The sequence below is a fragment of the Otolemur garnettii genome, unplaced genomic scaffold, assembly GCF_000181295.1.
Source record: "Otolemur garnettii isolate 467f Iridium unplaced genomic scaffold, OtoGar3 scaffold00067, whole genome shotgun sequence".
Classification (NCBI taxonomy): Eukaryota; Metazoa; Chordata; class Mammalia; order Primates; family Galagidae; genus Otolemur; species Otolemur garnettii.
In genome coordinates this window covers 486,411-498,495 of record NW_003852462.1, presented here as the reverse complement: position 1 = coordinate 498,495, position 12,085 = coordinate 486,411, and the positions used below count along the sequence as shown (strand labels likewise).

The following is a 12,085-nucleotide window of genomic DNA, read 5'->3' as shown; positions in this document are numbered from 1 at the left end:
CCTCAGCCTCCCAAGTAGCTGGGACCACAGGCGCCCGCCACAATGCCTGGCCATTTTTTGGTTGCAGCCATCATTGTCGTTTGGCAGGCTTGGGCTTCAAACCCACCACCTTAGGTGTATGTGGCTGGTGCCTTAGCCACTTGAGCCACAGGCACCGAGCCAAAGATGGACCACTTCTGAGCTGCAGGAAGACAAGCAGGCCTAGCCAGGTCGCAGCTGGGCCAAGTGCATCACCCTGGAACTAATAAGGACAAAGAAGCTTGGCAGCTCATGGTCAGGTGTCTTTTCAAGTTGAACCTCTTAGATTGACCATTTAATTACACCTTTATTTATACCATGATTAATACAGATTTCAGTAGACCACTTAATTCTAAAAGCTACTTTTGTTATCTAGAAAGGTAGGGACTATATTTAAAGTATTATAAGCTTATTTAAATAGATTGACATAACTTAAAGATGAATAATCACTTCGAATTCCTAAATCAGCTAGTCTCTCTCTCCAAAAATCAGCTAGTTTCTCCAAAATAGAATTAAGGGGATGCTTGTTCCCACCTGTCCGCAGGGGCTGTTATGTGGGGACTCAGTCTCTTTTTGAGGAGGTTAACTCCCTGGAGACCCCTAAATCAGGCACAGCTGTTGGGGGTGGAGTGGGGCACTGGCTCTTGAGGCTCCCCAGGGCTTCAGGGCCTGTGTGGGCACGGCCAGCATCCCCTGAGCTTTACTGCCCATTGGGCTTTCAGGGCTCCCTGCAAACAGCTGACTAAGGCGTTAGCTCCTATACCACCTTCAGTCTTTTCTAGGTCTTGTTGCTTCTGAAGTTATTTTTCTTCATTGGACTTTCCAGACTTTACTATCATAACTGAACTGGACTTGGGGTTTGGTGTCCAGGCTGGCTTTGTCTGTGCTGAAGGGCTCAGGCCCAGATAGCAGGTGTGTCTGGATTGGATGCAAATGAGCAAAGTGCAAAGACTGCTGCTCAGGCTGATGGTCACCCGAGAGGAGACAGGTGGTGATCTGGTGGGGGCGGGGGGAGACCTCTGAGATTGTCCCAGTGAGATGGCTGAAGCCAGGCTGAGGTGGATGCAGTTCATGAAGCTCTGAGTGACCTTTGGGCACAGTGCTGACCCTGCCCCAGCTAGGCCCCACAGAACTGCCCAGTGCCTGCAGCCTGGTGCCCTTGTCGCAGGGGCAGAGGAGGAGGGGCTGGGGTCAGTAACACAGGCGCTCCTGGGTTTGGTTAGTAGAAGCTTCCATGTGAAGTTCCTTAACTGTGGTATCTAGCTACACACAGAATGGCATTTTGCATATGTTGGACAGAAATAAGAGAATCAAGCCCCGGCCAGAGAGGTTCCAGAACTGCAAAGATCTGTTTGATCTGATCCTTACTTGTGAAGAGAGAGTCTACGACCAGGTGGTGGAAGGTAGGAAGCAGCCCGGTGTGCGCTCAGCCAGGCCGCCTCGCATGGGAGCTGCTTTGCTGGGCATGGGCAGGCTGGGGAGTGCTATGGGAAGGAGGGAGAGAGTGTAGGAGCTGTTGGGGGACCATGATCACAGCCCTTTTGCTGGTGGTGCTGGCTGACAGACGCCGGTGGGCCTCAGTCAGCCTCTGCTGTACATGCACTTGAGGCCAGGGCTGGTGTTCAATGAATGAAAAGTGCTTTGTCCTAAACTGGCTGAATGCTTGAACAGGCCTCATGTCTAGGTTGTGAGGTTTTAAGTCACAGTTGTATTCCATGTGACATTCTCCTTAGGTAGGACTTGGGACCTTGGACGTGCGCTCAGTCCTTAATCTTCTGTCCAAAACCCTAGAGGGCAGGAACAGCTGATGCCAGCTCATGGGCAGGTAGTGCAGGGTAGAGAACTTGGCCACACTGACCACTTGTTGACTGATTCTGGAACATCTGACACCTGTGCTACCTTGTCCCAATCAGATCTGAATTCCAGAGAACAGGAGACCTGCCAACCCGTGCATGTGGTCAATGTAGACATCCAGGACAACCACGAAGAGGCCACCCTGGGGGCCTTCCTCATCTGCGAGCTCTGCCAGTGTGTGAGTGCGAGATGTGGGCTCCCCACCCCTACCCAGGCTGCTAGCCGGAGTGCCTGGACGCCCCCCACCTGGATGCCCCCAGACCTGGGCTGCCAGTGTGTGAGCTCCCAGACATCCCCCACCTTGGGCTGGGCAGGGCAGGGCAGGGCAGGGCAGGGCAGGAGGCTCTAGGCAAACCCAGCCCAGCCATCATTGCTGCAGATGCTCGCTGAGTCCCCACCTGCACCAGGCAGGGTGTCCCATAAAGAATGACTTCAGGGCTCGGCACCTGTGGCTCAACTGGCTAAGGTGCCAGCCACGTACACCTGAGCTGGCGGGTTCGAATCCAGCCTGGGCCTGCCAAACGACGACAGCTGCAACCAAAAAAAAAAAAATAGCCGAGCGTTGTGGCAGGTGCCTGTAGTCCCAGCTACTTGGGAGGAGGAGGCAGGAGAATCGCTTGAGCCCAGGAGTTGGAGGTTGCTGTGAGCTGTGATGCCACGGCACTCTACCCAGGGGGACAGCTTGAGGCTCTGTCTCAAAAAAAAAAAAAAAAAAGACTTCAGGTTTTTCAAATGTTAAGGTGTAAGAAGTGCCAAAGGATCACTGAGTTTGAGACTCAGCTGAGCAGCTTTGGCCAATAAAAGTGGTCAGTGATGCCAGCACTGTATGTCCACCAAGATCTCCAGGACACAGGCCTCTCTTAATGAAGGGGCTGGCACCTTGCCTGTTCCGCAGGGGGGACAACCCTCACCCCCAACATGTCTAGCAGAGTGAGTGGCTATCCTGGCTAGGGTTGGGTCGAGTGGCTTGTGTCCACCTTCCTCTCCACTGTGAATGTCTGAGACTGGTGAACTGGTGCTTGTCATAGTTGGGAAAGATGCTGCTGGCACCTGTCAGTGGAAACCAAGATGCCTGACCACAGGGTGGGTCCACTTCCTCACTGGGTGACTTGGTGCACTGCCTTTCTGCACCCTGGCTCGTTCATTTGCAGCATGGGGACAACATAGGTGGTAAGGCTTCTGTATCTATCACCTCTGGGAACTCCTAGCTTGTGCTTGGTGGTGGTCAGGGGCCTATCTCCTGATCATCCCAATCCTCAGCAAAGCTGGGCCTGGAGCTGTCCTAAGGACCTTCTGTCAGCACAGAGCAGAGGCAGCATCGTGTGGAAGGCCCTATGCTTTCTCAGCCCAATAGTGGTTCTGTTGTCTTTTGCAGATCCAGCACACAGAGGACATGGAGAATGAGATCGATGAGCTGCTGCAGGAGTTCGAGGAGAAGAGTGGCCGGACCTTCCTACACACCGTGTGCTTCTACTGACAGCCACCGAAGCCTTGGTGGCACCCTGTGCCCTCTTGTTTATTCTTTCCTCTGATACCGGTTTTTACTTAGGTATCCTTTGGGGCAACAGTGTGGCCCAGTAAGCTGTACATATGCAAGAGAAGACATGTACACACCATATAGAAACAATCAAGTTTTTCTGTCCCACTTTTACTTATGAGTGGGATATTGATTATAAAGGTTTTTTTCTTTAACCAAAAAAGGAAAAAAAAAAAAACTGTTCATAGTGCATTTCCCTCTACATTTCTGAGCCCTTGCTGCCTATCCCTTCCCTCCTTCCCCACCTAGTGGGACCGTACAGATACCTGAATAAAGCAATGGCTGTATCTTCCTAGGACAGAACCTGGAATTGTCCAATAAACAGATGTTGCTTTCGGTCATTTTTGCTTTTTGTCCTGAGTTCCTGGCTTGGCACCTGAAAGCAGCTGTCTCTGTGGGGCAGGGCTGGGGCCATCCCTCAGGAGCTCACCTTACCCCCTTCCCCCACTCACCTGCAGTAGATGTTCCCGTTGAGGGTTTAGGGAAACCTCCCCACCAGGCTGGATGGGGGGGGGGGGGGCGCCTGCCCTCATGCTGGGCTGCAGGAGTGTGCCAGGAGGACCAGGGTGTCAGAGGCAGCCAGAGCAGAAGAACCATGGGCACTGGTCCGGACTTCAGGCGGTATACCTGAGCCCCACGCTGGGCTGACCCCGTAGGCGCCCTGTCTCCACCATGAGGTCGGCGCTTCCCAGCCCTCTCGCCTCTATGGCCGGTCGTTTGGAGTGACCTCCCTGGGTGCTCCTTAGTGACCTTGTAGGCGCCTCCGCTTCCTCACTGGACCGGTCTGGGCCGTCTGACTGCCACTAGCCCCTCTCCGGTCGTTGTTGGGCAGGCGCCGAGTCTGGCCGGGTGGAGGCGAGACGGGGAGCTGCGGTCCCTGGGAAGGTCCGGGCAGCGGGTGGCCGTCCCTCCCGGCGCGGGGCTGGCGCGGGGCGGCCCGCGGGCGGCGCGGTCCCTCCCGGGAGGCGGAGGAAAGCGGTGGGGAGGGAGGAGGGAAAAGGGAGGAGGCCCAGGCCGAGCGGGCGAGCGAGCGCACTGAGTGCAGGGAGGACCGAAGGGCGGAGCGCAGCGCGGCGGGCCGGCCGGGGCCCGGCCGAGCGACCCCAGAGCCGCCCCCGCATCCCTCTCCGGGACCCCGTCCTGCGCATCCTCCCTCGGTCGGCGGGGGGTTGCCACGGCCGGCCGCGTCGGGTCCAGGAGGCTCTGACCTCTGCGGGGCCGGGGGGGCGCCGGGGCCGGGGGGCGGCGCTCCGGCCCGGCCCGGCCCCGCCCGATGTCCATGAGCGCGAACACCATGATCTTCATGATTCTGGGGGCGTCGATCGTGATGGTGAGCGGAGGGGCTTCCTGCGCGCGCCCCCTGCTCCCGCCGCCCGCGCGCGCGCCGCCTCCCCCACCTCCCGCGGCTTGTTTACCTGCCCGTGCGGCCTGCGTGCCCATCCCGGGCCGGCACCTCAGTCCCTGGCCTGCGCCCCTTTCCAGGCCGGCACCCGGGTCCCCAGTCTGCGCGCCCCTCCCCAGCCTGCATCCGGGTCCCGGCCTGCACCCCAGTCCTCGGCCTGCACTCTCCTCCCCGGCCTGCAACCTCGTCCCCGGCCTGCGTGCCCCTCCTTGGCCTGCTCCTTATTCCTGGCCTGCGCCCCCTCCCCGGCTACCAATTTCCTTTCCCCCACGGCCTGAGCTCTCCCCTCCCCCTACTCGCCTATGCTCCCTTCTCGACTCCCCTGTGCCCCTGCCCAGCGTTCTCCCCACCCCCAGGCCCCTCTCCTGCTCACCTCCGCCCTGGGACTGACCCGTCATGGGCTCTTCCAGGCCATCGCGTGCTTGATGGACATGAACGCGCTGCTGGACCGATTCCACAACTACATCCTCCCGCACCTGCGGGGCGAGGACCGCGTCTGCCACTGCAACTGTGGCCGGTGAGTCCGGGACTCTGCGCCAGGCACGACACGCGTGACCACACATGTGCCGAGAGGCCCACTTGGGGTGCGGGCGACCCCCACGCAGGCCGCAGAACTGCGCTAGACTCATGCGGGCCGCAGGCGGCCGCCAGGTGCGCTGGGGGAGGGTCCGTCTGACCGTGAACCCCCAGGGTTGTGCACTGGTCTTCCGGGAGAAGGAAGCAACTGAGTCAGGTAGGGCACCACTTCCAGACGCCTTTAGAGGCCTGCCAGGGTGTTGGCTGAGTGGGCCTCTGGCTTCCAAGCCTGGGGCTACAGTGGAGCCCCAGGTAGGGAAGGGCAGGTGGTGGTGGGAGGGGCCTACCTGGGGGGCACCTTGTTTGCCCCCGGGACAGAGAGCAGGGTGGGGGTGGGGTGCGGGAAGGTGGAGCTAACTCAAGGTCACTCAGAGATCCAGGAAGAGCCCAGGCCCTACAGCCAGGCTGCGACCCCCAACACACACCCCGTCACCCCGTGCACGCGCTGATGGAGTCTCCCTGCCATGCATGTTTGTACGTCCATGTAAGAAATAAACATCTTCTCATGAGACGCGCATGTGTGTACCGTCTGTGCATATACATGTGCGTACACACAACGCACGCGCAAGTAGGCATGCACACCCATCCCCGAGATGCCCTCATGCAGTTACCATTGTTATTCCTGCTGGACAGATGAGGAAGCAGACAGAAGCTTTAGGGGACAGACTTGCCCAAGGTCACATAGCCCCAGACCCTGTTTGTCCCCACATCCTGCACTTCTGCTCCAGGGATCCATGTGCACACGTGTGAGTGCAGGTGTGGGAGACAGAACAGGGACCTGTCTCATTGGGCATGTTACATGTCTGTGGGTACAGACAGCTGTGCTGATGGGCACATGGGCCTTGGAGCAGGCAGACATGGGGCTGTATAGGGCCCTCACCTGTGCTGAGCATGGGGGGAGAGAGTTTGCTAGGTATTCCTGCCTAGTGCACAGGCCTGTCTGGCATAGCAAACTGCCAAAACAAGGCACAAGGTCAGCTCTGCTGATGCCCAGAGGCTGGGCCCTGACTCCAAGCCCCGTAGATGTAATCCACTTTACCTGTGTGGCTATTGTACCTGGTGTGAGTCTGCCTGTGACAGCACACTGAGGGTCTCCCTGGGCAGAGGATATGTTTCCAGAGCATTTACACAGACTGTGTATATGCATCTCACGCACTACTCAGAATGTATGTGGACTCTGACATAGGTGCCTATGGGGGAGGCCTGTGTGCAGAAGAGTCACAACCTGCCAGAGACATAGGGTGTCCCTGCGTGTGCATATGTGTCTACATATACATGCTTTGTACACATCTCTACGTATGGGGTATGTTAACTCAGCGTACAAAGCACTCTTGTATATTGACAACATATATGTGTATGCAAAGTACATATATATAATACAATATACAGTGCAGTGTGCTTAGGGAAAACGTTGAGATGTCTCCATGTGGGTACAGAAAATGTGTATGCAGATGACAGTTTTGTACATGGATATCTGTGTCCACTCCACGTACATGCACTGCCACAGTGGCTCTACCCATGTGTACACACCATGTGCAAAATAAGCTTGTGTATATGTGTATGCCTTGTATATACCGATACATAGAATTTCATATATAGGACACACATGGGGATTGATGCTCCACAGCACAGGTGTGGCAGGCAGCATCTGTGTCAGTGCACCCAAACCCATGCACATGACAGGGACCCCATTGAGAGGACAGCCGTGTGCAAGGCTGGGTGGAGGTGCACCCACATGAGACACCATGCTGGAACCTGGGTTTGGACTCATGGGGCCCGTGTCCACCATATACACGCTGTGTCCCATGCATGTGGCTGGTGTGTATACAGTGTGCATTGTACACATCACAGACACATGTGTGCAAAGCATGTCTGTGCAGAGGCCTGTCTTGCTCTGCCTTCATCTGTGAGACCTGAGCACCCAGGAAGGAGGGGGGCCAGGGCAAGGGAGGTGGAGCTGCAGGTGCCCAGGCTAGCAATGGAACACAGGGCCTCCAGGGTTGTTGGAGACCTGCCAGAGAGTCAGGAAAAGCTACCTCCCTTGAGGTTGGTGGCAGCTGCAAATCCTGGGTGGTGAACAAGTTTTCCATTTATGATTATGAACAGTGGCTACGGGTAGGCTCATGACCCAGGTCAGTCACTGTCACTCCTTATCCCCTGCCCAAAGGCTGGTGGCCCCAGCCCCATCCTCTGGGTTGGGCCACACTTTGGAGTGCTGAGGGGACTGGTTACCAGGGGACCCAAGAAGAGGACAGTTTCCAAGAAGTTGGCAGGGGCTACCTACTGTCTCACTGATCTGGGTTGGGGTGCCCTTGGCCCCACTGGAGAGAAGGCACCTGAGTCAAGGGGCTTTCAGGCCAGGTGGTGGGAATGACATCTCACCTAGGGGAAGAGAGGAGGATAGGAGGGGAAGACAGGAATACGAGGAATTGTGTTTGAAGAGAGGAGCTATTTTCAGGTACAAGTTAAATGCCCTATATGGAGATAAGAGCAGCTGAGTACCAAGACTGGCATGGCTGGTGTGGACCACAGGCATCCTCACCCACTCCTCTAGGCCCTTCTATGTCTGCTGCCCAGAGTGCCAGGCCCTCAGCAGGGCCACCCCATGGGGCCATGGGGACCAAAAGGCTTCGGGGAGGTGTTCTGCCAGCCCCAGAAGGGGTGGGTAGCTAGAGGGAGCTGTGTGGAACACATCAGTACATTCTCCAGAGGTGAGCAAGGGCCTGAGCCTAAACAGTTCCTCAAGAGCCCAGGGAGGTGAGGAAAGGTGTCAAGGAGACAGGCCCTGGGACCTGTGCAGCCCTGGACACCAGAATACTGGCCACCTCAGGAGCAGCTGAGGGTAGAAGCCAGGCCAGTCTGTGCTCGGCATGGACAGAACATGCCCACCATGGTGGAGGGTAAGATGTCAGGCACTGCCCCTGAGGCCTCCAACACAGGGCAGGGGAGCCACCGTGAGAAGCCATGGTGCAGAGGAAGCTCTGAGGCACAGGGTGCACAGGTGCTTAGGGCAGGGTGCACAAAGTATAGATAAGATTCCAGGAAGGGTGCTGGGAGAGGTCAGAACGAATATCCCTAAGGAGGAACCAGGGTCTGTGTTGCACTCTAGGCCAGGCCTCAGCAGTCCCAAGGGCCAACAGATGGGCAATGACCTTGGCTGTGGGAACCAGACTGTCTGGGAAAACCTTGCCCATCTGCACAGCCTATCCATGAACCCCAACTTCGTGGGCGGTCTCCACAGGCCACAGGCACTGCCCCTGCAGCTCTCTCCTGGTGGCCTGGGCGGGTCCAATGCATCCTTCCTGACCATCCCTGGGAGGCAGCTTACAGGCCCCAGGATGACCCACAGGGGTCTTGACACCTACCTAGGGCCCTGGCACGGGAGAGGTGCCAGCCCGCCCTGCCGCCCCCAGGCACCACGTCCACTACGTGATCCCGTACGACGGGGACCAGTCGGTGGTGGACGCCTCCGAGAACTACTTTGTGACGGACAACGTGACCAAGCAGGAGATCGACCTCATGCTGGGACTGCTGCTGGGCTTCTGCATCAGCTGGTTCCTGGTGTGGATGGACGGCGTCCTGCACTGCGCGGTGCGTGCCTGGAAGGCCGGCCGGCGCTACGGTGAGTGCCTTGTGCCCCAGGGAGCACCATGTTTGGCAGCCCGGCCGCCTGACCACATCCTATCCCCGCAGATGGCTCGTGGACCTGGCTGCCCAGGCTGTGCAGCTTGCGGGATCTGGGCCGGCGGCCGCACAGGCCCTTCGAGGAGGCAGCAGGGAACATGGTGCACGTGAAGCAGAAACTCTACCACAATGGCCACCCCAGCCCGCGGCACCTGTGAGCCGCACACGGACTCGCTGGGGCCACCGGCCGCTGTACAGATGCAAAAGGGACTTCTGGGACGCCCAGGCCGGTGGGACTGGACAGCAGCCTCGGGCCCAGGGTGCCCAGGGCTGTGGCCGGCCGGGCGAGTCCAGTGGAAGGTGCTGTCTCCTCTTCTTTTTATAAGGGGGTAGGGTGGGTACTGGGAGGGGGTGGCAGTGGGGGGAGCAGGGCGGGTCCTCGGCAAAGGCAGGTGGGTGCCAGCCGGTCAGGAGTGGGAGCGCCTCGTGTCCCCTCCTGTGCACCGTGTGGGGTGTCCATCTGTCTGAGTCTTGGAGCGGTTCTGGCGGAGGGGAGGGGAGGGAAGCCAGGGCAACTGGCCGTCTGCACATGGGAGCACATGCATGGGATGTGTGCGTGGCCTGGGGTCATGACGGAGCGGGTGCTGCGTAGCAATAAGGCCCCTGGCTGCTACCGTCCCAGGGGGGCCTGGCTGCACCTCACTGTGAAGCCCAACCCTCTGTGGTCAGTAAATTCTGCAGAAAGCTCCAGCCTCTGCCTCTTCTGTCATCTCTGACCCCAGAGGGCTGTGGGGTTAGGGGCCCAGACCTCAGCCCTTGCTGTCTGCAGGAGGTGCACACGTGGTGGAGCACTGTGTCAGAGATTTTATTCCATCCTGGCTCCAATCACGGGCATGCTGGTCAGCTGCAGGTGGCCTCAGATACCCCTGCCAGGAGAGGCTGGTGGGGTGGGGCCTCCTCTCCCTCAGTCCAATCCCCTGGGACCCACCCATTCCCAGTTCTCTGGCCCCTCCTGTGGGTCACAGTTCTGGGGTGGTCTGAGGTGAATGCCCTACTCGCTCCCCAGAAGCCTGGGTGGAGACACCTCTGCCAAGTGTGCAAGTGTGTCCGGCGAGAAGCCGCCACTGGGAGCCCCAATCTGCTCAGAACATTCTCCGAGTGCTGGCTCCATCCTCTTCTGCAGAAGAGGCTGGAGCTTTTGGCAGGGCAGGCGGCTGTCAGTCCTGCTGGCCAGCTCAGGGTGGCAGGCGCTGGCCACCCCCTGGCCTGGGTCCCGCAATCTCCAGCCACTGCATCTTCTGCTGGTGCTGTTGCAGTGCGTCCTGCACACGGGCATCCATCATGGCCTCGGTAAGGACCCCATCCTCAGAGGCATAGGCCATGGCCTGTCATGGAGAGAGGGGCTGAAACAGGAAGGGCCACACCTAGGTGTCCCATGGCATAGTACTGCACCTGTGGACATCCCATGCTATGGAGCATGGTCCCGCATGGCCCAGTCCTGCCTTTGCACCCTGCCGAGTTTCTAATAAAGCTCAGGGTACTATCACCCCAAGCCTGTACAGAAGGCCCACAGACAAGGCCATACACATCTCCCCAGGCTGAGTTACACCCAAGAACCAGCAGGCTCCAAGCCCCAGTCCTCCAAGACTATAGAGGCAGCCACTGCCCAGGGGCCGCCCAATCTCAGGGCATGCAGCAGGGGTGCCAAGCTTTTTAACTAGGCCCTGGAATAGTCACTGCTAGCCACAGCTGCCTCTGCCCATTCTTGCCCTTCTTGGTTGACCAATTTGACCAGGTATCACTCAGCAACCAGCAAGGGTGCCTTGAGTAGGTCAAGCTATGTCACTTGGGCCCAGCAACTCCACCTCGGGCTGGTCCATCTCCATCTTGGCGCCTGGCTGTGGCAGGTATGAGACACATGGCTCTGAGAGGCATGGAGAAGAGGGGATCCCCACGAGGTAGCATGCTCAGGATGGTCCTAAGATGTTCAGAGGAAACACAGGAGGACCCCCAGGAGGGGGCCTTCCCTGTACCCAGTGGTGGCAGGAACCTGCCTCCCAAATACCCCCAGCAGAGCCTGCAGGGGAGCAGACCATCTGCAGATGCGCCCACACCCAGCTGGCAGAACCAGCACAGGGAACAGACACTGACACTGGAATCAGACTACAGTGTAGGTCCAGGGCTCAAGTGCTATCATTGTCCTTTTCATCTTGACCTGACCCTAGAGAAGGCAAAGGAAAGGGCAGGAGGCTGTACTTGGTGCCTGGGGCCCCAGGAGGAGAGGTGGCCTGGGGTGTGTGGGCAAACAGTGAGCCCACCGAAGTAACAACTGTACACCACAGGGACCGCAGGGCGAGGCTCAGTCCCAGGTGGAATCAACCCATGACATCTGCAGCAGGCTGGGGCACAGGGCTCTTGTGCTAACCTCATAACTCTCTGTGAAGCTACATTATTCAAAAGTGAAAATGTTTAAAGACAAGTCCTGGATTGGATGGCTTCACAAGTGAATTCATCAAACATTTCAAGAAGAATGAACACTACTCTTTCTCAAACCCTTCCAAAAAATTAAAAAGGAAATATCTCCCTTCTCATTCTGTGAGGCCAGCATCATCCTGATAAAGAAGCCAGAAAAAGACACTACAAGAAAGGAAATTGCAGGCCAAGTGCCCTGGTAAGCATGCTGCACAATCCTCAGCTAAATGCCAGCAAGCAGTTCCAGCAGCACATCAGGAGGATTATATACCATGACGGAATAGGGTTAACTTCTGGAATGCAAGAATGGTTTAACGTAAGAAAACCAATCATGGCTCGGTGCCCATAGCACAGTGGTTATGTGCCGCCACATACACCAAGGGTGGTGGGTTCAAACCTGGCCTGGCCAGCTAAATGACAATGACAACTGTAACAAAAAAGTAGCCAGGCGTTGTGGTGGGCACCTGTATGTAGTTCCAGCTACTTGGGAGGCTGAGGCAAGAAAATTGCCTAACCCAAGAGTTAAAGGTTACTGTGAGCTGTGATGCCATAGCACTCTACTGAGGGCAACAGTGTAAGACTATCTCAAAAAAAAAAAAAAA

General features: G+C 57.5%; 3 protein-coding genes across 4 annotated transcripts in view; 2 read left to right on the top strand and 1 right to left on the bottom strand.

The window, feature by feature from the left end:
* The window catches only part of SSU72 (SSU72 homolog, RNA polymerase II CTD phosphatase), a 35,257-nt gene extending 31,515 nt beyond the window's left edge, over positions 1–3,742 (top strand). The window contains exons 3-5 of the mRNA XM_003793196.3: positions 1,282–1,421; positions 1,932–2,050; positions 3,248–3,742. Coding sequence (XP_003793244.1) covers positions 1,282–1,421; positions 1,932–2,050; positions 3,248–3,349 — 361 coding nt within the window. The 3' untranslated portion in view covers positions 3,350–3,742. The remainder of the gene's footprint in view (positions 1–1,281; positions 1,422–1,931; positions 2,051–3,247) is intronic.
* A 932-nt stretch (positions 3,743–4,674) lies between these two features.
* Positions 4,675–9,401, top strand: TMEM240 (transmembrane protein 240). Its single transcript, XM_003793195.2, has 4 exons — positions 4,675–4,739; positions 5,222–5,328; positions 8,801–9,009; positions 9,081–9,401. The coding sequence occupies exons 1-4, from the start codon at positions 4,683–4,685 to the stop codon at positions 9,227–9,229; spliced, it is 522 nt and encodes a 173-aa protein (XP_003793243.1). The 5' UTR covers positions 4,675–4,682; the 3' UTR covers positions 9,230–9,401.
* A 459-nt stretch (positions 9,402–9,860) lies between these two features.
* LOC100942087 (ATPase family AAA domain-containing protein 3) overlaps positions 9,861–12,085 on the bottom strand; it is a 27,211-nt gene continuing 24,986 nt past the window's right edge. For both annotated transcript variants that reach the window (XM_012807348.2, XM_003793303.3), the window contains one exon: positions 9,861–10,396. In XM_012807348.2, the coding sequence (XP_012662802.1) occupies positions 10,247–10,396 (150 nt within the window). In that variant the 3' untranslated portion in view covers positions 9,861–10,246. The remainder of the gene's footprint in view (positions 10,397–12,085) is intronic.